Below are 27,346 nucleotides of genomic sequence, written 5' to 3'. Positions count from 1 at the left end.
ACCAAGACCCTTTTTAACTACACCATCAGAAATCATCATGGCTTGGCTCTCCTCTGCGAAGGCAAGTACTGAAAAAGCAGAATATAAGAACTTGACAGAACGCATTTAACTGTCAGTGTGACACGTATGGAGATCATATATTTTAGTTTATGGGATTTAAATAGATGGATGGCAGATGGCAGGTTCTGATTGCAAATTACACATCTATATGTTATCACTGATTATATCATTGCTTGGGAAATAGGTAGTTTCCATTATATTAAGTGCTTGGCTTTTTAATCTGTTGTCTGTCACCAAGGATGTGCAGCAAAAGGGCAGTGAACTGAAGTGGCAAGGAAGGCAGTGACTGACAGCCCTTTTTTTCCCCCCCCTGCAACTGGAAGTTTACCTAACTCAGGCCACCCTGGAAATCTTAACAGTCTTATCATAGTGGGCCAGACAAGAGGTAAATGGAAATTCTGTATAATTTTCAACAATGTTACATTATTTATGTGCATCTCACACTATCAAAGTTAACATTTAATTAACAGTCTTGTTCAAATACAGCGCTAAAGCTGATGATTTGTATTTTTTTTCTTTAACATTTACCCGTCTTTATATATTCAGCTGAAGCAATTTAAGTACTATGTCCAAGGAATGACTAAGTTCTAAAGTGATTTGTGTGACATGAATTCAATGTTGTATATTTGCAAACACACAAAAGCCAGTGTAATGAGTTCAAAAACCAGAAACATGTCCTCAGTGTATGCAAACTGTCATTTACATTGGTCAGAACTGTAATTAACTGTCAAGCTCAATTCTTACAAGAGCCTCTATTTTAACATTGCTAATTAAGAACCTTTTTCAAGGTGTTCTTGATGAGCTAAACCCACTCCACCCTCAGAACATCACTGTCTATTACAAACACTGTCCCTGATTAACTTCAATTAACTGCTCCCAATAACAACCTTTTTTCTTATGCAAATTGCTTCCTGTAGTCTAGTAATAAACCACATTATCTCCCGGTTGATAGGATTAGGTGCTGTCCAGAAGCAGAGTTGGGGGGTATGGAATTAACAGATTTGCACATGAGAATGGTGTATGCAGTCCCCATCATTTGTCATCTGTAATACATTGTGGCAGGTAGGACCCTGACCACATTCACTCACCAACTTGTTGGTGGAACACAAGCACTGGATGTGGCCAATCTGAAAGACTCAAGAGTCTGTACATTTCAAAGATGTGAGAGTAAGGAGGGCTTTTTGGGAATGTTCTGGAGAACATGAACATCAGAGAAAGAAAAAAACTGAGAATTCAAGAGATTTGTGTTAGACCTCACAGTTCACTTGTGCTGGTCCTTTGCTTTGTAGTAGTACTGTTATAAGTGAAAGGCCATCTGGGTTTTGTTTCATTGTCTGCCTGCTGCTGGTGACCCCCCAAACCAGGCACATACCCTGCGTGCCACATCTGATTTTAAAAAAAAGAAAAGTATAGTGGTAGATTTATTAATTGCAAGGGGGTATTAGGACACCCACAAAAGAGATAACCCATTCCACACTGCAGACGTGCCCCTTGGTGCTACACTTGGTCCCGTTCAGAAAGCATTCCAATCCCACAGCAAATAGCTTTTGTTTTCACTGTGAGGAATTATGGTAAAAACTCCGAATTTGCACCGATTCCATCCCCCTCCCCGAAAGGAAGTTCTTTACCTTGGGAGCAAACACTGGGGTGGGGGGGTGAGGACTGACTGAAGATGCCCCGATTGCAGCGTACCTATAGGCAGATGGCAAGAGAAAAAGAGTCTTTGCTGGGTACTGATGTGTGTCAGGTAATCAAACCTTCTCATGAGGTATCCAGAAGAGGTGGGGGTCCAATCAAAATAAAAGCTATGCTGGTATACCGATAGACAAATTTCTGGTAATACCACCAGAATGGCTAGTCATGTCGAGTCATTAAAAAAAAGCACTTGTTGAATGTAAAGCAGGCTGACTAGGTGTAGCAGCATGAAGTCTCCTCAAACTTTCACTAATATTCACCAAGGTCTATAGTTAAACCTTTTGCAATACAAAACTCTGTTTTTCCATTTCACTTCAGGCTCAGAGAACCTAACTTGGAGCTTTGGACCCAACAAAGCATTTAATGAGTTTTAATGGGGTTGGCATGTCTCAAAATAAAACAGTCCTGGTGTACACAGGAAGGGCCAATCAGCTCCACAGCGTGTGACAAAGTCCAGGTATCACCCTCCACCCACAGAATCATTCTCAGCAGAAGCCAGGAAAGGGAGTAAGCTATACAAATTCAAGAACCCACATCTAACATTGACATATACACACTCGATCTTCCTGACATCCACAGCAATACTACTGTGTTGTACTACTGGATGAATTCAGTGCTATACAATTGTTATGAAATAGAAAGCAGGTAAAATTAGAAGAGTATGCATCCGTATGTATAATCTGAAAGACCTACTGAAACTGACAACTTCAACATTGTTTTTATAAAGTAAACCACTTCCTCAAGTCAAAAAACAGATCAAATTTTCAACCTTTACGTACCGTGAGATATGGAGCACCTTCAGATAGTCTTCCAAATTCTGATCTGCTGCTTAGGTATAAAAGTTGCTGGTGTTCACTTCAATTTCTCCTCAGTGACTGAAAATCCTAGATGTGTTTGTGTTAGACATGCAAGTGAAAACAGTGCTTGAATAAAGTAATTTGAGCAAATGTATTTTTGTGATTTAATCAAAACCTTTACATAGAATTCATGAATAGAATTGAGGCGAATTCTACATTTTTTTCCCACACCTTTGGCACTCCGAGTTCGGAAGCCCAAGATGGCTTCAAATATGGTGTGAATATGCCAGAGAAAAGGAAGCATTTGTCCTGCATACCAATTCCACCCACAGAATTCAGAGATTTCTTCATCCTGCATTTCCTCTAATCAAAACAGGAATTCCTCTTTTAGGTTCCTCATCTATGGAGCTAAAACAGCATAAATACAGTCACGTGTCGCTTAACGTTTCGCTTAACGACTGACCGCATATACGACGGTGGTCCCATAAGATTATAACAAAGCTGAAAAATTCTTATCAACTAGCGACGTCGTAATGCAACGTGTTAGTCACATGTTCGTAGTGGTGCTGGTGTACACAAACCTACTGTGCTGCCAGTCGTATAAAAGTATAACACACACACACACACACACACACACACACACACACACACACACACATTTTCAGAACCGCTTGTCCCAGACGGGGTCACGGGGAACCGGAGCCTACCCGGTAACACAGGGCGTAAGGCCGGAGGGGGAGGGGACACACCCAGGACGGGACGCCAGTCCGTCACAAGGCACCCCAAGCGGGACTCGAACCCCAGACCCACCGGAGAGCAGGACTGTGGTCCAACCCACTGCGCCACCGCACCCCCCACTAAACGATGCCGACCCGTGATCCGGCGGCGTTACTCCCATGACCCAAATCATACGGGGTCACGGGGAACCGGAGCCTACCCGATAACACAGGGCGTAAGGCCGGAGGGGGACACACCCAGGACGGGACGCCAGTCCGTCACAAGGCACCCCAAGCGGGACTCGAACCCCAGACCCACCAGAGAGCAGGACTGCGGTCCAACCCACTGCGCCACCGCACCCCCGCATAACACATACAATTATGTACAATACATATCCCAGCTGGCCTGGGAACGCCTTGGGGTTCCCCCAGAGGAGCTGGAGGAGGTTTGCGGGGAGAGGGAAGTCTGGGGGGCTCTGCTTAGACTACTGTCCCCGCGACCCGGTCCCGGATAAGCGGAGGAAGATGGATGGATGGATGGATGGACAATACATAATACTTGATAATAATAATAAACACCTATGTTACTGGTTGATGTATTTACTATACTGTACTTATTATTTTAGAGTATACTCTTTCTATTTATAAAAAGAGAGAGTGTTTTCCACTGATGTATGGATGAGTGACCCATTGTAAGTAGTGTATCTAGCAGTGTAAGTCACCTTGGTGAATAAGGTGTGTGGGCTAATAACACTACATAGTGTTCACTGAAAGTCACTTTGGAAAAAAGCATCTGCTAAATAAATAAATGTAAAAAAAGTTTACTGTAAAACAGTATGCTGTGTTTTGCCAGCAGCAGCATCAAAAATCTTGTTTACCATGTCTCTTGATTGCATCGAGGCTATACCATCTAGGTTTGTCTAAGTACAACTCCATGTTCGCACGACAAAACCGCCTAATGATGCATTTCTCTGAACGTATCCCCTTCATTAAGCGACGCACGTCTGTACATAAATCAGATCTTCTGCAAAGCTTGTTTATAACACAGGCCTGCATTAAGCAATATAATTAAAAAATAATAATAAAGGTGCCCTTGGCTCATCATAACTAATGTGACTGGCATTGCCATTTAGAAAGAAAAAAAACCTCACAGGATTCCCATGCTCATTAGTTATAAATTTTATATTTTTAACAGCATCTCATTATGGTTAGTATGTCAATCTCAATGTTACTATGTCAAACCGATTTCACATACATATACATAAGGGTCAGCCCATGACCTCTGCATTCTGGGAAACTAAGGTTTCTGCAAGGAAAGACATATAGAAATGTCGCAAATGGAAAACCCAGATGTCAGTTATCATAATGGGCAGGGGATGAATGTAGCTTAGACACTGCAGTGGACGAGAAAATGACACCTGAATCTGAAGGCAGAAACCTCCAAATTGCCAGCCAACAAACAAGATATCTGTTTTTTGTAAAAACAGAATCCAATGGTGAGAGATAAAATCATGCTACTGTATGTGACAGTACTGGTGTTGTCACAAATCAGTCTGGGACAATTTCTGGGAGAGTCACTTGTTTAGATCTGTATACTATAAATGGCAGAGGTAAACTGCACATTGCAATTTGCCTCAGCCAATGCAACTATAGAGCAAAGATCCAGGAACTTAGAGCAATGAGAGCAAAGATCTTTTCAAACTGAAGACAGAGAAAAGGATAGGGTAGAACAGAGAAATTATGACCAAGTTCTGCACACAACTGGCAAACAGGCACACTGACCACCAGGTCTTTGGACTGAGGGTATCTTAATGAAGCAGCTCTAACAGCACAGCCATGAATGAAACAGGTGGCACAAAATCAACTGACTGACTATGGTGAAGTATTGATTCTGCCATTTCTTCATGGGGCAACTAGGTTCAAATGCTGCTAGTCTGCTGATTCTTTCTAGATACTCAGGTTTAAATCCCCATCAGAACCTCCAGAATAAGGACCTACCAATGCCCCTGCTGACCCTTTCCAATTAAGGTGGGGAATCATTTAATGATGAGCAAGACTCCAGTTGACTTGGCACAACCACAAGCTGTGACTAAGAATTAGCACTTTCTCAGTCTCATTCACTAAAAGAGCATGTCTACTGATGAAAATACCTGATCAAGATAAAGATTCAGAAACATCTGTAATATACCGTCATTTCAAGAGTTTAGAACATAGTTGTCACATACTGAGCTGTGACGGACACGCTGGTAGCAAAGATTCAGCAAGAAGCCGGCAAAAATACCATCAATAAAAAACTGAATCTTGCTGCTGCCTGTTGACATGCATTTCACTTTGTACTGTTACACTGTTCATTTTGGTCCATTATTTCACTTAATATCGTCTGTTTCAACCAGGTTGGGTGTCGGGAGAGGCCTACTGGTGTCCATGTTTTTCATGAACTATAAACATTCCTAGCAGGGTGTGGTGGCGTGGTGGTGCAGCAGGTTTGGTCTGTGCCTGCTCTCTGGTGGGTGTGGGATTCGGGTCCCGCTTGGGGTGCCTTGTGATGGACTGGCATCCCGTCCTAGGTGTCCCCCCTCCCCGTCCAGCCTTATGCTCTGTGTTGCCGGGTTAGGCTCCGGATCGCTGTGACCCTGCTTGGGACAAGTGGTTTCAGTCTGCTTGTGTGTGTGTGTGTGTGTGTGTGTGTGTGTGTGTGTGTATATATATATATATAAAATATATAAACATTTCTTTTATTAAAAAAGTATGACAAGTACATGCAGTTGGTGATTAAAAAGTAAACACATTTATTGCAGTTTTTAAAAATCACTTCTGTAATCTCTTTGCTTACCATTCAGCAATTTAACATCTTTGTTGTGCTGGTTATCTTGTATTGCAAACTAAGAGGAGTGAACCACTCAGGGTATTTCTAGGTGGGAGTCCTTGGGCACAACCAACTTGATAGGGGTGTTTTACTGTGTAATGGGATGAATGGTTTTCATATATTGTAAAATAGGGATATTTATAATTGACAAATGTTTTGTATGGTTTGTTTTTGTATTTATGTTGTTGGGTGTTATTGTCGGGGTATATGTATTTTGGAATTAGTTGAGGCCGTTATGGTGTAGCCAGAAGGGTGGAGTTACTGCTATAAAAGGTTGTATTAGGTCACTCAGAGTCTCACAGTCAGACTCACACAGAGAATGGGAGAGCTGTGTATTGCTGTTGGTGCAAGGGGTTTAAGCCCTTATTTTATGCCTTATTTTTTGTAACTCAATGTTTGTTTTTCTATTTGGCTTGAGTTAAAGTATTTTATTATTATTGAAGATCATATTGTTATATAAAGAAAAATAAACTTTTTGGTCCAACTACTTTGGTTCTCCACTGCTGCCTCCATCCGTCATCCATTCCCTCACAATAGCCCTTGGACATTCACATTTTACTACCAGTGGAGTTATTAGCTTGGCAGAAGCTTCTGCCCATTGATGCAGAATTGTTACCAATATTTCATTTCCTGCACCATAGGCAGCCATCTACAGTAGCTCCCTGATGAACAGGGGTTCTCCTCTTGGCAATGCACCTTTTGGTCTCCAGTCCACCATCATAACCACAACACCAACTCTACTACTTCACTAAGGTGAGGTGCTCAAGACTCTGAGGTTTGTTTCTAGTTAAGAGAACCAGTACTAACAAAAAATACATCTTGCCAGAGGTGTGCAGGGCAAGAGCAAACTGAACCCCTTTAAAAGCTGAAGCACAATTTTTCTCTGTCAATGTCAGCTAATCTCAATGAAGGCTACAGTATAGGCTCCAGCAAATGACAAGAAACCTTCGATAAATCATATTTCTGGTTCCCAGTGACAAGCCAGATGGCACAGGGTAGCTCCCAAGATCTTTGCAGAGAAAACCAGGCAAATCATGGTGTGACAGTTCATCCCCCACCCACAGTCTCCAACAGCCCCTCTTCTACAAGCTACCCATTCATTTCAATCTGCTACTGTACCTTTGATGGGTTTATGAGTGCTCACAATGCTGGCCGCTCAGCCGCCTGCACGCCAATGCCGGAGCCATTTGTCACTTCAGAGAAGGGGGAGTGGGGGAGGCTGGCAACAGGACGCGGGCACGACACCCAGTCGCATGCCCTGATTGATGGTGTGTACTTTAAGGCTGCGACCTTCTCAAGCACACAGGCAAGGGAGCACTGCCATGCTTCTGCAATCAACAAGGGGCCCGTTTCTGTTCACCATCAGATGCTGTTCTGCTTCTTCATTTGCTAAGATACGGTTCTTCACACAGGCCTACAAGAAGCAACAAAGACACAAACAACTTGTTTTCATTTTCACTGACTGCCTTTCGAATTACTTTGGACTTAAACCCCACATCTACTCTATGTTCTTTCTCCCCTGATATTTCACCTGTTCTAAAGACTATATTACCACAGAACCTGATTCCCACACTACATTCATATAGTTGCACAGGTCAATAGCAGTAAACAATGCTTAAATTATTCATACCACCTTGAAGAATGCTGCTTTTTTCAATATATAAATGAATGAAAGAAAATTTAAGGAATTTTCTAAATCTATTTGAAAACTATAAATGCAAAATGCATGGGTGCATTATACCTGAACTGACTATCCTTGACAAAAATGCATCAGCCAAATAAAGAGTAACAATAATAAAACCAGCAAATAAAGCAGGTATATAGGCTGTTACAGATGCAAGTAAATATAAGCTAATGTTACAGATTATGTAATTATCTAAAAAGAACGGCAAGTGCCTTTTCGCATTATGTCAAAGGTAAGCAGGAGACTCCACCTCTGTCCAGGCAAGCCAGCTGGGGTTTCACTTCTTATTGCTTGCCTGCTGGCCCATCTGTGTCAACTGTTCATGTGAAAGAAGCACCACTCACCACTGACACTCCTTGGTTCACACTTCCTCCACCATGACCACTCTGCGATCCAGGGACTTCATGCAAAGTGACTACTAAAGGACAGAATTACCTACTGCACTGTCCTCCAGTACTCAGTTCCTATAGAATATCCCGACATCTTTTATCTGCTGCAATCAAGACAACAAGCCACCTCATCCCTTTCCTCCACTGCACTATTTAATTGCATTATGAAACAAATCCTTCAGCAGGGGTGTAATGGATGATGAGACCAATACAAACTTGTGATCTTGTTGTCCCTAAAACCTAAGATGTCCCCCAGGTAGGGTCTTAAATAATAATAAAATCCATCATACTCAGCCATGTAATTCACTGGGTCGAAGTACCGCTCCGTGGATATTTGCAATGCAATAAACCTTAAGTGAGCAAAAATTCCTTTCATAAAACGCACCAGTCCTGGGGTTTTATTGCCAGCACCATAATAAAAGTCAACAGATCGAATGGCACAGAGATGTAGCCAATGGTTTTGTTAAATGGCTAATAAAACGGTACTTACTCATGAGCCCTCATCTTATTGACTTGTTAATGTAAATGGATACCTTGTTGATCTAATCATTAATACAAAAATATTCTCAGATGTAACAATACCCATTTAAGAATTATAAAACAAGTAAATAAAACTTGTAACACTAAAATGCTTACAGTTAATCAATAATCTAAATTTTGTTCATTATAGTAGAGCTTTAGTTTAGTATGTTATTTCACATAAGTGTATTTTCTATTCACACAAGCATAAAATCAAGTTATTATCATCCAAACAGCAATACTAACTGAGCTAACAAAATATATGATATGCAATATAATTACACGTAAGCAACCAGTTATTGTTTGAAGAGATTAGCAGAAGTCTTGTAACTGTTGTAAACAGAAGCTGATTTGATGTATAGCATTTTTAAATGCATAACAATGAATGATTAGCCAAGGTCAACATGCCACTGTGGCAGCTAGATATGGTAGTTGTAAAACATACCCACAACACACCTTGGAAGCAAAACACACAAAGGTAGCCATGAAGAATAATTCATTATGACCACTTAAACACCATGATTTTTAAATAACTGTTAACCTCTGATCTTACATTTCAGGTGATAAAACTGAGATGAAGACAGCGATGAAAGTAAATCACAACAGCAATCAAATAATTATATCTAAATGGGTCTTAATGACCAAACTTTGCTGATGCTGCTTTTGTTTATGGACTTTAATGAACCACAAAGGAAACACTGCCAAATAGCTTTCATGAGAAATATCTACCATATAGTACTAAGGCAGTACACAAAATAGCAGTATGTGTGAAAGAATTAACTTCGTATTTTACTTTAAAATGAGAACATAAGTAGCCCCCCAATCAACAACCATGTGTTTTCCTTTTCCGTCACATCATTGATCAGATCACCTCACTCCAAACAGACCCGCAGGACTGAGCACCACAGTGCACTGTTGAAAATGCAGTACACAGGCCAAGAGATTGAAAACACAGATGAAGCTAGGATGGAGGACGAGCAGATTATAGATACTGTCTACCGTTTCATCCAACATGACATGGGGAACATTGGGAGCATCAACAGTAAAGCTATTACGGCCTGCATGAATCCAACAGTCCCTTTATCATAACCATGGAACACTGCCAGAGATGGGGTACTGGGGGGGGGGGGGGGGGGCAGATGATAATGAATCCTCACATGTACTGCCCCGAAATGTGTGTAAGTGGGTCATTTTTCCTCCCTAAACGTGACACAAATGCTAAGCATGCACATCCAGTAGCCACCTCAAAGTCGAATGCTGATGCAGAAAATCATTTTAAATAAATCCCATCATTCCACACCATTTCCCCTTCCACACATTTTAGCCACAATCTTTGCATGGATGGCAAACACAGGTCAACACAGAACTCTCAGAACTTTTTCTTCTGGCAGCAGCAGAACATTAGCTAGCAACCAACCACAGGCAGCACTTTTCAGTTCAACAGCTAGTCTGCATAATTCATTTATTGTTTAAATTTGAACAAAGGGCTTCTACTTACTGTAAATGTTTAAATTTTTAATTTTTTTCCAGAGTCCTGTACCATCATGCAAATCTTAATCAAAATACAGGATAAGGAGGTTATGGACCTTACAAGAGCTCTGTATGTCACAGCCACACTTACACGTTGCAACCATATACGGGATAAAGAGAAGTACATATGAACAGTACAAATGTACAGAACGTTAACCCCCAACCGCTGAGGTGGTGCTGTAGTGACTAACTGATACCGTAATGTAAAGAGCTGCTGCCTTTGGACCTGAAGGTCACAGGTTCAAATCTCACCTCCAGCTGTAGTACTCTTGAGCAAGGTACTTACTCTAAACTGCTCCAGTAAAATTACCTAGCTGCATAAATATAGATGTGTAAATAAGAGCTTACCAATGTAAGTCGCTTTAGACAAAAGCAACAGCTAAATAAATGAAAATAACAGCATTTCAGCAGCCAACTAATGACCCAGGGTCATTCTAAGAAGCAAGCTCCTATCCAGAACACCTCATGAACCCTTCTCATTTGATATACAAATGGCTGGGTCTGTCATTCAGCCAGTGTATACAACTGCAACAACACTTCAAGCTAATCCCCAGCCCCCATCAACCCACTGGTAAAAATCACAGGAAACCTATCGTGTGGCAAGGGGAGAGTTGACAAATACTGCCCTATGTTATGGTGGCCCACTGGTACTGCTGAAAAGACAGCCCAGGAAGTGGAGGGAAAAAAGGGGAGCAGCAGTACATGACTCCCCCAGGCACTGAAGAAGACTGTTGCCAGATGCATACTCCAACACATTTGCCCAGTTTATTATCAGCGAATGGGGCTAATGCTTGCCGATTTACATGTCTCCAGCTGGGCCTAAGGAGCAGCCATGTACATGCCAGGGATCAACATGCATCTCTCAGGGGCCCATGTTAGTCATGTGGTTACCTTTCTGCCATTAGAGCACAGATAAATTAAAGAAAGTGTATATTCTATTAAAATTCATAGCATGGAAATATCAAAATGTACACATGCTATACACATTCTATATTTGCATACATAAATCAGAAGTAGTACAATGAGACAACAGTACGGTCTTAAAAGCACAAAGCTGGAGGGAAGAACACAAATCTTCCTTTGTGCCACATACCCTGAATAAAATATTAATAATCTGCTTTCATCCAGTATCAACAATATACAGCGAGACCTTCTTCATGATCTAAGAACAAATATATAATCTAATACATTGCCACATCAACATAGCATACATCAAACAAATCCTTTAATGTATACTTTTCATAATCAAAGTGTTAGTCATGAACTGAAAAAACAAAACTGGGGGGGGGGGGGGGGGGTGTTTATTACATAGCACAAGATTCAATAATTCTTAGAGCTAATCTATGCTGAAACCACCCCAAAGTAAAGGAAAAACTGTCCCATTCTATTGGTTGAGTGTTTACACATCTGTAAAATGGCCTATTGATTCCTTCCCCATCTGGCTGCTGCAATTTCTGTAATTTGTTTAGAGGACGAGTTCCAGGGGAGAACGACTCATTCTGGGTGAGAAGCGCACCGGTGCAGTCCAGCAAAAGGCAAGATGTTGGAACTCCACCAATAGAACCCACATTGTGTCAGCTGTTTGCCCTGCTCTGCGAGGGTCCACTGGGAAACTGCCCCCTAGTTGGATGAAATGAACAAAGGGGCTGCTGCCAGTTTATACCTTACATTATCTGCTTCCAAATGGGAGAGAGGAGGGGGGGGAACACAAAAACAAGAGCTCATAACAAAAGAACATGGTGCATAACATGGGAACAATATGTAGACAACTGGGACAAGTGACATCATAAAGCCATCTGAGGGTGGCCTTCATGTCAAGTCCATGGCCAGCTTCAGCAAACACGTAAAGTATGCAGAACTAAAGAAAGGGCTACCACATTCACACTGCCACTGAATAACTCCAGAACCTCAGAGTGTGTGTAAGAATTGCGTGACTGTACGCTCAGACTCTACTTTTGGTTACAAAGGCACAATCACTTCATCTAGCCACCATAAGGCACATACTGCTTGGGGAAAAAACCCAAAGCCTACAGCTGGGCAGCAAGTGGAATAGGGGTTAGAGTAGCTAGAGAACTCCAAAAACCCAGGTGTGAATCCTATCTCCTGCTATAGTACCTTGAAGATGCTTTTCCTAAATTGCTCCAGTGAAAGTTACAGTTTGTAGGCGGGTAAATAGGTAAGTTCCATAACACTAAAATGCTCAGGATGAGGAAACTCATATTATGCTCTTTTGAATTTCTTGCCATCATCACCTGCATTCACATTATTCAGCTGATGGGCCTTGTGCCCTCTATTTGCCACATTACCTAAGAACCACAAAGCAACAGATCACAACAGTCTTTCAGCCAGCACAATTTGTGAGCAACACCTTTCCCTTCTGTTCACACCAAATTTAATGTAGTAAAGCCAAATCCCACCATCCAGTGAAATGTGGTTCTTCTTGCCTGTTTTCACACCTCTTTGGCAACAACCATTTAAACACTGTGGAATATCAGTTTATTTCCAGGCATTCTTGCAGCTTCAAAACAGCCAGGAACAAAATGGAACCCTATAGTTTTAATAAACACAGCCCTTTTTGTCTTCCACGGCAGTCAGTGTTCATCTGAACTGTATCCTTAGAGCGAGGCATTTTGCCTCTGCTAACATGAATTTCCTGCCATCTGCTGGCAGAGCAACGATGCTACAGCTGTAAGACAAAGCGATGAGTCCAAGAGCATCTGAAGTTTCCCAGCCCTGTAGCTGTTCCTGTAGAAGAGAGTTAGTAGAACAGAGGATTTGAATAAATGAAAGAGAAAGGGGGAAAGAAAAAAACAAAAAAAAAACAATAACTTTCCAGTTCTGTATGAAACAGCACAGAAAACACAGATTACTGAGATTTTACACATTCATGATAAAACAGAACAAACTCCACTCAGTCACTGTAGTGTGTGAAAGTACAATTTCTCTCTGTACAATGACATTCAGTACAGATCTGTATTCATATTTATGTGCATGTTTATCTGGGTACGTGTGGGTTAGTACGTGTGCTGATGAGAATTTGCACCTGCTAGGTCCACATTTAATATGGGAAATCAAGCTAACAGGCAAGTGTGCAGGGGGGTTACAGCATGAAGCATCATTGCCGCTAGTATTGCTTCGCTCAGACACACAGCAGGAACCTACCAACAGCACAGCACAACCTGTGGTTCCTCAGAGTCGGAACAGGCACCGAGTCACAGACAAGTTTAAAAAAAAAAATTTAAAAAAAAACTAGTGAAGGACACATGCAGAAGTGAAGCAGAAACACAAAAGAGAGGTAATCACTAAGGAGTAGCAATTCCAGAACACACACCAAAGAAAATAAGTTTTATGGGCTCTCATGAAATACTTTCAACTAAACACACACCTACTGTAACAAATGCAACTAATCGAGTGCTTACCTCAGAAAATGACAGTAAAAAAAAAAAAAAACAAAGATGTGTTGCATGACTGCAATAAAACTAGTGTTGTATGACCAGGTCTCCCAGTTAAGGAGGAACATAGCTCAGGAGGCAGGAAACCAGGCCAGGAAGACAGGCGAGTCTCCCCCGACATCTTCGATGCAGATCATTGGGCAGTTCTGTATTTCCACCACGAAGCTTAAACTGGACAACAGGGATGACTTCTGATCACTGGATGCCTTGAAAGACCCTCATTAATGATATATTAGGACGTCTCTGCTCATCAGGTCCAATTGTTGTTGCAAACAATGCCACTGAAGAACATTTGAAGCCAATTAAAAAACAGTGATTCAGCAGAGCTCTTTGCTATTATGCCTGAACATGAACAGCCCTGATTATGTGGCTGGTACAGACAGCACAAATTGGAAAACCAATAATTGCTGTGGTGCAGGATGGGTATTCAGCTGCGGTCCTGTCGAGCTGGGCCAGCACGTTTTGAGGCTTTCAGCAATAGAAGCTCAGAGGGAATAAACTGGATCCAGTACAGTATGTTTAACCAGGTGGTTCACTGCCAGACAGAAACAGAATCTTCCTGGACATGGACCTTGAGGACTTCAGTGGAACAGCACTGAGTAGGTGATCGAAACAGCTATCCTCTCTGCAATGTACCATATCATCTACATGATTCCATTCAATATATGACTTACAGACAACATGCATGCGCTATAAAGAAAAAATTGCTTTGCCATATACATAAGAACACAACAAAAAACAAATATCCCATTTCACTGTCTTCACTTTCCAGGAATTTCCTCCACCAGTTTTTCTAGCCGGTTTTTCTGCTCACCTGTACAAGTATATGTGGAATTACCCACTCAAGTGGTAAATCCAGTCCCTTTAAAATTAAAGCTGCTACATACACATAAGCCAAATTGACTATTTTGCCCTTGAAATCAGACCTATAACAAAGCACATTTGAGTAATAATTACCAGAGCTTAAATTCAATGTACCTTTCTACTGCTGCTGGCAATGTGGACATTACAGTGAGCAGGTATGGTGCAAACTGGAACCTGCAACACCATGAGAGGAATGGAGCCTCAAATTTCACATGACCCTATGGCATTCAAAAAGCCAGGATTATGTCCTCTCACTTTCCTCCACTCTGCCCAGGTCTCCTGGACCACCCTCTCATAATCAGACAGAAAACTCATCAGGCCATGCAGGGGATGCACATTTCTATTGTGTTGCAGCAAGAAAAATAAAAAAGGTAGAAAAAGGAAAGATGGTGTGAATTAAATTAGGGGGCTCTTTTCTTTAATAAAATGCGAGCGCCTGTCGCTTCTCATTTCCTCCTGGGTCAAACAATGCATGCCCGCCTGCTCCTGTTTGTTATTCATGTCAGATTACGTTCATTCTCCTGCTAACAAAGAACGGAGCTCTTCTCCACCAGTGCTTCTTTGATGACTTTAATTGTCTGAGTCATTGTCCTCAAGTCAAATAACTCCATAAAAAAGAAAATGATGAAACTAATGCATATTCATGGGTGAATTTTTTTGGAACAAAGGTCTAGAATTCCTCTCAAGAAACATTGCACATGTTTAAATCCATCTTAAACACCAGAGTCATTGATGGGAAATCGCTATGAAAAGAACATGTGATTTGCATGCATCAAACTAGAGAGCACCATAAAGTTAATTTTCATACAACAGGATTCAATGGTTCGGACACTTCAGCACCCAGGTCATCTGTAGCCCTCTTGTTTTAGGCAGAGAAAGTCAAACAAACAGTAAGTCCAACCATTGTCGTTACAGAGCGAACATTTAGAGGCGTTCCATAATGGAGTGACTGATCAAAGTGCTCTCTGTAAGAAAACAAAACATGTCTTGTGTTCAAACCTATAACATTTCCCTTCCAAAAATGTTCCTTGAGTGCACTCATAGCTGCATGAGTGGATGTTGATCTACACCCCTCCTATCCAGCTCCAACCGAACATCTGGCATACATTGCAGCCCTAAGGTTTGCATTTCAGAGCACACAACTACAAAAAAATAAGACTGAGGGCCATTTACATATTTACATTTATCTGATGCTTTTCTGCAAAACGATATTTTCTCACATCTATTCCCCTCAAGTCAAAAAGATAAAGTGCTTGTGTGAGCGGCATGCTGTAAACCCTGCTTTTGGAGTTGCAATCTTAATCCGGGATGCGCAGCCTTGTCCTATACTTCTTCATAAGCTGAGTCAGAAGGAATAGTTGTAAATACATAAACTGCAATAATAAAAGTATATTAATAAAAACTTAGGTTTCATGTGCTTCTGAAATAAACACACAAAGACAATTTAAAAACTCCCTCAGTGAGACCAGGAAATGTCCCTTCCAACAAGTGAACATGTACAACAGAATGATCTTCTACATGTGAGCTCACACAATGACCCTTTAAGGAAACCCATGTGGCACCTGGGAGTCCCAGCTCCCCTTATAATCCTGTTCCACATCTACTTAAGTCTAGGCCACTTGCCACACAGAGCACAGTAACTTGACAGGACCCCACACACGTCAGTCCAGTGCACTAGCAGACTCACCCACATCTGTCCTTCATTAGCGTGTCAGGCAATGTGGTGGCCAGGGGACCACTGCGCAGCTGGTGAGGAAAGTAAAACGTATGGATTGCGTGAGGAAGAGGTGAGGATCAAGACGCCAGGCACAGGCCGTGGGAGGCCAGCTAAAAACCACATGGCCAGTGATTTATGATTAAAGACCTTCTTTGGATCGCACAGCAAACAGCTGCAATGAGACACATTCAAACAACACTTCTTTGTGATCAAACGTCTCCTCCCCACACACACAACCACAAATAAGACAGGGGAAGGCTTTGCATAGAAATCTTTGCAGGGAACCTTATTCAACATCATTTCAAAGCTCCTTGCTGTACTGCCCAGGAATGACTAAGCCAGCTGACCACTGTAACTTTATGGGTGTTTCTTTAAAAACTCGTCTCCCATGTAGAATTTCTTCAATGTGAAGTAAAACATCCTAAGCAATACACATTGACGTTTGCATATTGAAGGCACAGATCAACACTTACTTCAAGCTACAGCTGTCTCTCTATCCTCTGCATGAGGGCAGTAGGTAAGTATGTTGATTACTGCTGCTTTCGTACAATCAGAAGGTTCCCAGTTTGAATCCTCACTCCTGATGTAGTACCTTTGATCACCAGTACTTACCTTAAACTAATGCAGTAAGAATACCCTATTAAATGTACAAATGCATAATTCATTGCCAAGTTGCTTGTCTAATGTTGCAAGACATTGAATAAAGACACAAGCTACATTAATGTTAATAATGCAGACTGATGACAAGATGACAGCAAGACTCCTATTCCACTAGTTTCCTCAATCTCGGACAAAGCTGATGACATGCACTTCCAGAAATTATACTGTGGGTGAGGCACGTGATTCCACAGGTATGAGCTGAACACAGGGTAAAGTAAGTGAAAGAGACCACAACTTCAAACCTCAAACATCCACCCTCCACAGCGATTCAGTAATCCCATCCAAAACAGTAAAGTATAAGTAGCAGGGTTTTCGTGACTTGTATGATCTAAAGCGACTACACTTACTATGAAGAATATGAAAACATCCCCAGACTTGGATATTATTCACAGAAGTGCATGATTTCCTGTGTGTCCAAACACAATTACGAAAAACCAAGAAAGCAAATCCGAACATGACACGGAAACGGTGCATTCTGCTTGTGAGCTCCTGTTAAACTGCTAACCTATGAAAACTCAACTCAGTACTGATAGCAGGACCCCAATGGACGAGCAACCACAGCTGCAGTCATCTCTGCCGGGATCTTTCCCAGCTCTGCAGTTCCTGCCTAAAATAACAGGCGCCTGAAGTTGGCCACAAAGAACCAGTAGGATGCACGTCAAGACAACCTCTGCCAAACGAAATAACCTCAAGTTTATCCACACCATCTTACTGCCTCTCAGAATGACAGCATACATGCTCGGTGCCACTGTAACAGCCTCACCGCGGACTCCAGAGCCAAACCAACTCATCACTTTAAAACTGCAAGGAGGGAAGACCGTACACAGGAGGTACTGTACCATCATATTTGCTATTTTTAGAGGCTCTGATGTGGAGCAGGGGTGACCAACTATGTCCTAGGAGGACTGTCTCCAGAGATCAGGTAATCATTTGGGCATAAAGTAACATCACTGGCTTTTGCAGGTGTGAATAATTTGTTGGTGAGCATAAGCTAATTTTTTACCTTTAAAACCCAGACATACTTTCTATGCTTTCTAAATACTGCCCCAGCCATAAGATCAAAAGGAAAAAAAATTGGCTTGGGTGACCAAAAGGGTCATATTCCAACTTTTGAGGAAAATCAATGGCAGTTAATTGCAAATAGCCTAACGAACCAAACAGTTTCACTCAGAAAAAGACTCCCACCCATCCTTTAGTGGAGATACAGCGATGAGTCAAATGAGCCAAATGCAGTAATGAGGGTTTCTGTGATAAAAATCCTGGCAGATGCTTAGTATTTGGCTTTCAGAAGTGGAAAAGAAAATGTCACCCCAACTCCCTTCACTGTGGATCATTTACTTTTTACTTTTCCCAACCATGTGTGTCAGTGTGGAAACCACACATAAGTGCTTCTACCACCACTGCCCTCCCCAACTTAACTGGTTATAATAACCTGAGGGTAGTCAAGCATGTGCTTTGACAGACACTAGGGCCCACTGAGCCCTAGAAAACTGTTACCCCAACTGCCCAAATATTTAATCATCAACAACAGCACTCATCCATACTGGGTGGACTCAAAATGTACCAAAAAACCAGTTGCATTTTTCATTTACAGTCACTCATTTAGAACCATGTAAAACACCTATGGTAACTTGGTGACTTAGGAAGACAGCCAAGATTTATCACCATCAACGAAAGCTTTCTAAGACCAGAAACTGTCCAACTGTCAGACATTTCTAGACACGTTGTCTTGCCTGAGTATAGAGCTCCATGGAAAAAATACATGAAAGTGGATGCTCACAGGAAGAAGTTGAAGTATAAGGAGCTGGTGAAAGAGTACTGCCCAAAAGGCTGAAGTGCAAAGCGCGTAGCAGTCGAAATACGCTGTGGGACTTTTCAGGGATTTCACTGCTTAGAGCTTACAGTGTGGTGGTTATTGCAACCAACAACAGGGGGGGAGAAAGAGACCAAGGTTGTTACAAGGATGTAGAGAAGTCATCTAGATGGCTATTGATCAGAAGGGCTGTGGCAAGTTCTGCATTCCAAGCAATGCTAAATGAACACAAGCTGGCATCTGATCAACCATGCTCAGGTCATCTGGGTGAGGGGATCTGAAGCTGAAATACCTGAAACATCCAGTGACACTAGGTTAAATCACTGATGACACATCCACATGCATCACAAGATCTCTGTAATAAATTAGTGTTAGCAAACATGAAGGGGCATGATAAGCATTAGAACCTAATAGTTAGAAGACTGTGCTACCAATCTCTCTTCCCAGATCTGCTTCCAGATTGGCTAGGATGTACTGCTGTATAACTGTACTTCTCTACACACCGTACCACAAGCATCTGACCTCATTCGTGGTCACGGACTAAGAAAGGTGGCCATCGCGGCATGTCAGAGGTATCTGCACAGTTCCGTTACTGCTTTGTCTGCCTAGCACCTCCTATCAACAGCCAAAAATGTTTTTTTCACTCTGCTCACCCTGTCATTTTCATTTCAGTTTACCCGTCTTGCTTCATTAGTCAACTTGATAAAGCATATTTATCTAAGAACTCATACAGAATGACAGAAAGTCTTCAGGTTTATCAGTTATCTTCTATCTTGAGTCTGACTTCCAAAAAAGCAAAACCTTCATCAGTTGTTTCCTTCCCTTAGTGCATCTTACATGAAGACACATCTCTTCTATCCTCTGTTTTTTTACAAATGATGGCATCGTGAATGCTGCATGTTCTTTTTCCAGCATCAGTTACATTTCTGACACCTTGGTTGTACACACTTCTCTAAGTAAGAATGCCAAGAACACCAATGAAAAATTAAGCACATGAACAAGTGAAGTTCTACAACATTTTCTGGCAGTCAAAACAGAAGACAGGAAGTCGACTACCTAAGAGGAAAAATACTTTATCAATGACCCACTGAAATGAAACATCAGGGATACTGGAACTCTGTTTTTCACAAAATGCAACCAAGATTTATAAAAAAAAAAAAAGAAAAATCTTGTATAAAATAAAGCTATTCCTTTTGGTTTCATTGAACCTCGTCTGCTATTTAGTTTTTTTAATTTCCTGAAATTTGCTCTGCTAAAGATGGCCTTTGGGAGATTACAGGAAACACGTGGTAAAAAGGGACTGGGAAAGTAAGCTGGAACCAGTGCCTTTTTGCCTGAAGGTGTGTATTTCACTGCCTAGCACTGGCAACAGAAGGCAAGCAATTGCATCTATTAAGCAAAACTGAATGTGTGCATTGTAAACCTTATTATAGGCATTATAAACACTTACCTAACCACTAAAGAAATTAAAAACAGATAATGCTGGACTAGCAGCAGGAATTTAGCTCTTTTATACATCAAATAAGACACTCTAAAAATCTGTCATTATAAGCTGGTTATCAATTTACTTTTAAAACCCAGTAAAAGGAAGTTTTCTTGCCACAGAAAACAATTGAAAACAAAACCCCCACAGAAAGTGGCACCACAAGATTGTCCCTCACACAGGAGACAAATGTCACTTACAGGGTGAGATTTATGTTTGGCCTAAACTGTCACCATAACTCCACCATGGACGACTCCAAGCCCAGCTGAGAAAGGAGGAGGGTTGGGCGTGGGGCTAGCTACCCCACACCGCAAAAACCTTGCGAACTACAGAAACATCAACAAGGAAACTTCATGACATCTCAGCTCTTAGGGATGCCTGGAGAGCCCTTTTTGGCAGCCTATGCCCCAGGAGGACTGGAAGGCATAAAAAGAAGAAACTGTCACCATGGCAAAGAATACTGTGGTACATGGTACAACCACAATCCAAAATACAATCCTACATACTACAACTTCACAACTGAAATCCAAATACTGTAAGAAAAAAACCTGAGCAAATACAAACTCACTTATTTTGAAAGACCACAGCCATGAGGTTTTTTTTGGAAAACAAGGCTCCTGTGTCACTGTAAACTCCAAACATGTGATGTCATACAAAACCAGTTAATGTCTTAAACGAAAGGATGTCTGAGAGGAGAGGATTACAAAAGTGGTGTAGATTAAAGGAACACAATTATTTCTGTATTGGCTGCCTTACAAAGGTCTAGGCACAGCACTAAGGCAGAGCCTACTTCCATACCCGCCCAGTCCAGTAGGACAACCCAACAGTGGTCCTGTTGGCGGAGGTCTCATAATCATGGGGAGAAAGACAACAGGGGCCAGAGCATAACATGGACACAAACTCAAGGTTTTTCAAAGAAAGAAGTATACTACTGCAGGAAGGAAGGAACACAGACCTGCCTAACCCAAAATCCAGGTAAAATGAGACCGCCTACCTGACAAGAGGCTGCGTCCGTGATACGCGGTCCGAGCATTTCCGTTTCCTTGTGGAGGGCCACGTTCATGTTTTCCACATCTCCGTCCTGGATAATGTAATAACACAAACAAATGCAAAGTATGACATCCACACGGCAGCTAAGAGGACAGTAAATGCCTTGTCAGGCTTTATGTCTCAACTACACTATTACTACATAGAAGTGAAAGCTGGAGGCCACTGAACGCAGGGATTTACTACTGAATTTGGGCATCAGTTAACATCAGGGACACATGTCTCAAAGTGAAGAGGGCAGATGTCCCACAATGTCCAAGCAAGCCTTAATGTGCCTCAGTACTTTTTTTTCCCCCGGGGGGAAATATAAAACAGATTTAAAAACTAACTTCCACAATAAAATCCTAAATCAAATGTCAACCATAATGTGATTACTTTTCCTAGCTCGTAAACAGTCAGAGCAGGAGCCACCATACACTTTTAGTACCTGACAAGTTGAAGGAAGGCTGAGCAAAGGCCGTTACAGAAATGTTATCCCGGATAATAATTATTTATTTAGCTTCTTCAAAGGTACTCAAGTCAAAATTGTTAGATTAACAATGTTCTAGTTCTACCCATTTTTGAAGCAAGCAAGGTATTCTTGCTGTATCAAATCAGGTAAGTACCTTCGCTTCGTCAACTTGACAGTCAGGCTGCTACTACAGCACGAGGGGAAACAACAGTTCGCAACGGATAAAGCTGACGTGATTCGTGAATATTAATACTTCACTGCATTTTATTGCTTTATTCTCAGGAAATCGATTAGAACTACAGGTGTGCGCTTATATTAACAATATACGGCCGCTCACACCTCACAGTCATTCCCACCTTCTTCAGACAGTCGACGACCTGTTGAGTCACGCTCTGGATGCGGCTGATGTAGTCGCGCAGCCGCCCCTGGTACACGAGCGCGGCGCGCAGAGCCTCCTTCTGGCTCGCGCACACCTGCGCGAGCAGGTGCCGCTCCCGCCGGTCCCGGCTCAGCCTCTGCGTCTGGCTCTCCCGCTCCAGGCGAGCGCTCATCGCGCGCAGCGCGCCGTTGCGCGCTCGGAGCGCGGCGACGCAGCAGTGGTTGCCACGCCGCTCGGCCAGGTCTTCGCGGGGCAACACGAGACCGCAGCCCTTCTGGCAGCGCTCAGGCGCGCCGTGGGACCCCGCGTCGCCCGAGTTCCGAGTTCGTCCGCGGCGCGCACCGCCACCGTCGCGCCGTACCGCCGGTCTCTGGACGCACGTCTCCATGTGGCCCCGCAGGTCCTGCAACCGGACCTCCTCCTTGCAGCCCCTCGAGAAGTAGCCACACCTAACGGCCAGCTTCCCGACGAGCCGCTTCACTGCGACAGCGCTCGGCGCAGGTCGCCCAGGGTCAGGGAGGGTCGCTCGCAGCGCCGCCCACGGAGCGAGACACTCGGCGCACAGCGTCTCCTCCAGAACGCGCCCGCATGTTATGCACTTCACGTCCGCGTCGACCGCGAGCACAAAGCTCCCGGAGTCAACTCCCATAATACGAGCAGCAGGCGCATCGAAGAGCCGCGGAAAGTCTGTCAGAGCCGCGACACGTGCGGGTGCGTTCCGAGCGAACTTTTGAAGCGCCTGCCGTATTGACCCTAAAACGAGCGAACACAGCGTGAGTGAAAAGTTGCCACATGACATGTCGAGTTTCACCGAAGATCGAACCGGAAGTTCAGTTTGCATGTGTCCCCCTAGTATGAACATACATTTACTGTTTTAATACACACGGTTTCCATTTAATTTTTTTTTACTCACTCCCCATTGTGATATTTTTAAAAAGCAAACTCAGTTTTAATCTCGCAACATCCCTTAAACCAGCAATGCGTATTACTCTAGGGTCTACGCACTTGGTGACATGATGATGTACTGAACCGGTCCGCCAGCGCAGTTTTCCCTTAGACAAATAATATTTAATGTTTTTAATAATAATTTTTGTACATATTATATAAACATATCAATTTAGCAGACGCTTTTCTTTTCAAAGCGACGTACCTCTTACAGAAAATACAATCTGTGTGCGTTACATAAAAGTTTTTTAAAGTTTAAAAAAAATATTAGCGGACCGTTATTACCTATGAATAACTCGAAGTGAAAGTAGTCAATCTTCAGTGCAATACTTTCAAGTTTCACCCAATTTATTTATGGACCTTTTCTCGGGAGGCTCCTTTACGTTCCTACGATTTTTCCAAGGGATCTATAGACCTAGAAAAGGTTAAGAACCTCCTGAAGTGTTTCAACGAAGTGCAGTTTCTCCTTCCGCCACCAGACGTCCCACTAATAATCCGATCCTACTGCGTACACGTGTCTTATGGCATTTTGCTGTGATTTGCTATGATTATAAACATGACACTTAACATTTGTTCATTTATTCATACGCTGATACAGCCGTCGTTTTTCTCCAAAACTACTTACAGTTATTAACCGATAGCCACAGCTGGGTAATTATACTCGAGCAATTTAGAATCAGAATCAGAACGAGCTTTATTGCCAAGTATGTTCACACATACAAGGGATTTGACTTGGTGACAGACTTCCACAGCACGGACAGAATGACAGTAACAAGACACAGATGACAATAAAGGATAAAAAATTTATAAAAAATATAAAGTACACAATATACAAAAAATAGTCACTAGACATGTATGTACAGGTATGTTCTATACAAATGCAGGGAATGTGAGTAAGACATATGATAGATAGATATAAATATAAATAGCGTTGTGTATTGCACTGGTTTACTCTCTAGGGGGGATTTAGCTGTTCATGAGGTAGATGGCCTGAGGAAAGAAACTTTTCTTGTGCCTGGCTGTCCTGGTGCTCGGTGCTCTGTAGCGCCGGCCAGATGGCAAAGGTTCGAAGAGGAAGTGGCCTGGATGTGAGGGGGTCTACAATGATTTTGCTAGCCCTTTTACTGACTCTGGACGAGTACAGTTTTTGGAGAGCTGGGGGGGATGTGCCGATGATTTAGGGTAACTACCTTGCTCAAGGGTGTTATAGTTAAGACAGCAGTGAGGACGCTGCTCTTCTTTTTGGGGGTGCAGTGTAATGACCCACATTACTGTTTTAGGCGGGAAACCTGTTAAATATAGGTAGTTGCATTATGGGGAAAAATGTGAACTGTAAGTGTGCAACCACTAGGGGCACTTCTAGGGGTATTGATGGGGTGACCGTGTTTGGTAGTGTGTTGAGAGAGAGAGAGCGCGTGCGCAAAGCAGGCTGGGAAGGTTGACTGGAGGTGCAGATCCTGGAGGAAACAGGATCCTTGGACCAAGAAGGTTATTTACCTAGTGCCAGTGTTCAAATAAAACATTTGAGATAAACGCTGCTTCTGTATCCCTCCTTGCCTTCTCCAAACCCATAGTGCTGTGTACCACATTGGTGTTAGGAGTGGGATGGTGCAGGACCATGAGAGGCTGGATTCGGGAGCATTTGAATGCTAAGGAAAGGGAAATCGGCGCACCAGTGGAACGGTATCTGGTAGAAGAAGAGCCTGCAACGGTCGAGGTGGAGAAGCTCTTGCGGAGCACCGGTGTCCAGGGGGACACCGGGGAAGTGCACGCTGTAGTGAAGACGCTGGAAAAGAGTTGTGAGGTGAGTAGGTCGAGTGCGATCTCCCTGCACCCACAGTAGGAGCGGCAGAAGAAGGCAACGAACTGCCGGCGGGTGCTGAGGAAAGTCGCCCAGTGGAGAGCACCGCTTTTCCGACGAGATCGGGCAACATGCTGGACGTCACGGAGCAGCATGCCTCGCCTGTGGACAGGCAGGGTTTCGTGGTAGAGGCGAGTGAACCTGCCAACGTGAATTCGCCCACAGATGAAGATTTCACCACTTTCGTGGAAAAAGTGCCCAGCCTGCCTGGAGCTCCAACAAGCTTTCCAAAGTTAGCGCAGCGCGTCAGAGCAAACGCCGCAAAAGCAGGAAGGCTGCACAAACGGAGGCAGCCAGTTTTACAAGCATCGTGGCAGCCTCGGTGTGCTGCAAAGCGGCAGAGGCGTGAGCGGCAAGCAGGGCGGCTTGCCCAGGTCCTCCGCCGAAAGATGGCTGGGGCGCAAGAGGGGTGTTCGCCCCCGACAACGGGGCTGGGACAGTGCAGAGCAGTGGCAGAGAGTCGACCCGACAGTCCCAGATGAGCTGGTCAGCTGCAGGGAGCACAAGGCGGTTGGCAAAAGCGATGTGGGTGCCACCAAGCCTGATACGTGTCATGGGCAAGGAAAGGAGCCATGCTGGGACCGAGGCTGGGCGGACAGGCGACGAAGATGGCTGCCTCGGCCCCGGAGTGCGCCGCCATGGCGGGCTACTGCAATTGTCCCCGCCCTAACAACCAGCGCTGAGCGTCCGGGACCTGTACTCCCGACCGGAGGCACATGAGAGACAACACTGGACATTGGGACATTTGTGGGGCAGGCAGCAGTGAGGACGCTGCTATTCTTTTTGATGGGGGAGGCAATGTAACGACCCACGTTACTGTTTTAGGCAGGAAACCTGTTAAATGTAGATAGTTGCATTATGGGGAAAAATGTGAAATGTAAGTGTGCAACCAATGGGGACACTTCTGGGGGAAATGATGGGGTGACTGTGTTTGGCAGCGTGTTGAGAGAGAGCCTGGGGGTGCTAAGCAGGCTGGGAAGGCTGGCTGGAGGCACGACTCCTGGAGGAAATAGGATTCTCTGACCAAGAATGTTATTTCCCTGGTACCAGCATTCAAACAAAACGTTTGAGATAAACGCTGCTTCTGCATCACTCTTCACCCCATCCAAACCCATGGTGCTGTGCACCACAATATGTATAGTAATAAGAACACAGTGGTTTGTGCACCAGAGTAATGACTCATATGTTTCACATGAAATGTCACGTTTGCGTCCTATCAGTAGCAGTGGTTACTAATAACATCGGACCGAACGCACCTTTTGTCATAAAAAGGGTTTTGACTCCCAGAAGCAGTTCACAAAGTGTTCTCACTCCGTGGTTCCTCTTCATGACCAATAAAAAAAAGTCCATGGTGCCGAGTGCTTTCGAGAGAAACCACACAGCTGCAAAGTTGAGGGTGAGGAGTTCAGACACTGCGTGTCCCTTACTTACAGAACTGAATGTAAACTGAAGTTTCTCCAAATGGGAATGCGGCTTAAAAGTCTCCCAATTTCCAAATCATTTCCCCCCCCCCCAGGTGTCATTTATTTAGTTTCTTATACTTTTAACATTCATTCAACAAAAAATGCTTCAAAACGACTGATATAGATAGGTGTTAGCGGCACTGAAATTCTATGACAGGCGTGGTGAGCTGCTGATGTTACCGTGATAAAGACACACAAGTTGTGGAACTCAAGTAACTGAGAGCAATGTTTCTGTGAGGAAGGTTTTCACAAGACCTGCAGAGAAGGGCCTCGGGGTGCCGTTCGGTAATGCGGTTGGTGTAGTAAGAGTCTGGCGTTTTAGGGAAACAGGTTTCAGGATGATTTAGGGCCCTTCTGTTGTACCCCTGAGCAATTTACCTACCATGAACAGGTCCAATGAGACCCTCCAGCAGCACAAACAGGTAAAGTGTGAAAAATTGTGCTCTACAGTCCTTTGGGGTTAGTGTAGGTGAGTAGGTAAATCACACAATGACATATTTCACATCTTCTGCAGTGGAACAGCTAAGGTGGTCCCTGGAAGCAGAAATGTGTGGTGAAACCCTCAGGAGTAAGACATCCCCACGTGGGACACACACAGGGAGATGTGGACGACAGGCACCCGCGTCTTCTCCATGGGCATCGGCAAAAGGCTCTTGGGACCGAAAATGTATTGAGCTCCCCTCTGATCACACCTCCAGTGTAAGTAGCTTTTGCAAACTTGAAGAATCCGCATCTCAGTCCATTTTGGTGAGAAATCATGTTTATTTCTTGTTTTCACTCGTTTAGTTTACTGTACGAGCTTTTCGCATGTTTCAGCTAAAACCTTAGTCTGCCGCATCTGAAGAAAATCAAGAATAGACCTTGTCTATAATAGGTAGCAGATAAACACCACTGGCACCGCCTTCTGTGGCCAAACACTTTTTGGATATGACTTCTGACAACTTTAAATGGCCCA

At 43.3% G+C, this 27,346-nt stretch overlaps 2 protein-coding genes across 2 annotated transcripts in view; one reads left to right on the top strand and one right to left on the bottom strand.

Annotated features, from left to right (window-relative positions):
* LOC108931400 (PDZ domain-containing RING finger protein 4) overlaps nucleotides 1-21,308 on the bottom strand; it is an 81,570-nt gene extending 60,262 nt beyond the window's left edge. The window contains exon 1 of the mRNA XM_029259667.1: nucleotides 21,240-21,308. Coding sequence (XP_029115500.1) covers nucleotides 21,240-21,308 — 69 coding nt within the window. The remainder of the gene's footprint in view (nucleotides 1-21,239) is intronic.
* A 225-nt stretch (nucleotides 21,309-21,533) lies between these two features.
* LOC114912480 (uncharacterized) lies at nucleotides 21,534-26,948 on the top strand. Its single transcript, XM_029259660.1, has 3 exons — nucleotides 21,534-21,551; nucleotides 22,109-22,833; nucleotides 26,906-26,948. Exons 1-3 carry the CDS (start codon nucleotides 21,534-21,536, stop codon nucleotides 26,946-26,948), a joined length of 786 nt encoding a protein of 261 aa, XP_029115493.1.
* The last annotated feature ends 398 nt before the right edge of the window (nucleotides 26,949-27,346 follow it).

The sequence above is a fragment of the Scleropages formosus genome, chromosome 2 (assembly GCF_900964775.1).
Source record: "Scleropages formosus chromosome 2, fSclFor1.1, whole genome shotgun sequence".
Classification (NCBI taxonomy): domain Eukaryota; kingdom Metazoa; phylum Chordata; class Actinopteri; order Osteoglossiformes; family Osteoglossidae; genus Scleropages; species Scleropages formosus.
Note: the sequence above shows the minus strand (reverse complement) of the source record. Positions and strands in the feature narration are given on the sequence as shown.

What these genes read in the sequence shown, in the direction of transcription:
- LOC114912480 (XM_029259660.1), top strand. An exon ending in CAGAGCCGCGACACGTGCGG is followed by an intron (nt 22,834 to 26,905) that starts GTGCGTTCCGAG and finishes CATCTTCTGCAG; the next exon opens with TGGAACAGCTAAGGTGGTCC.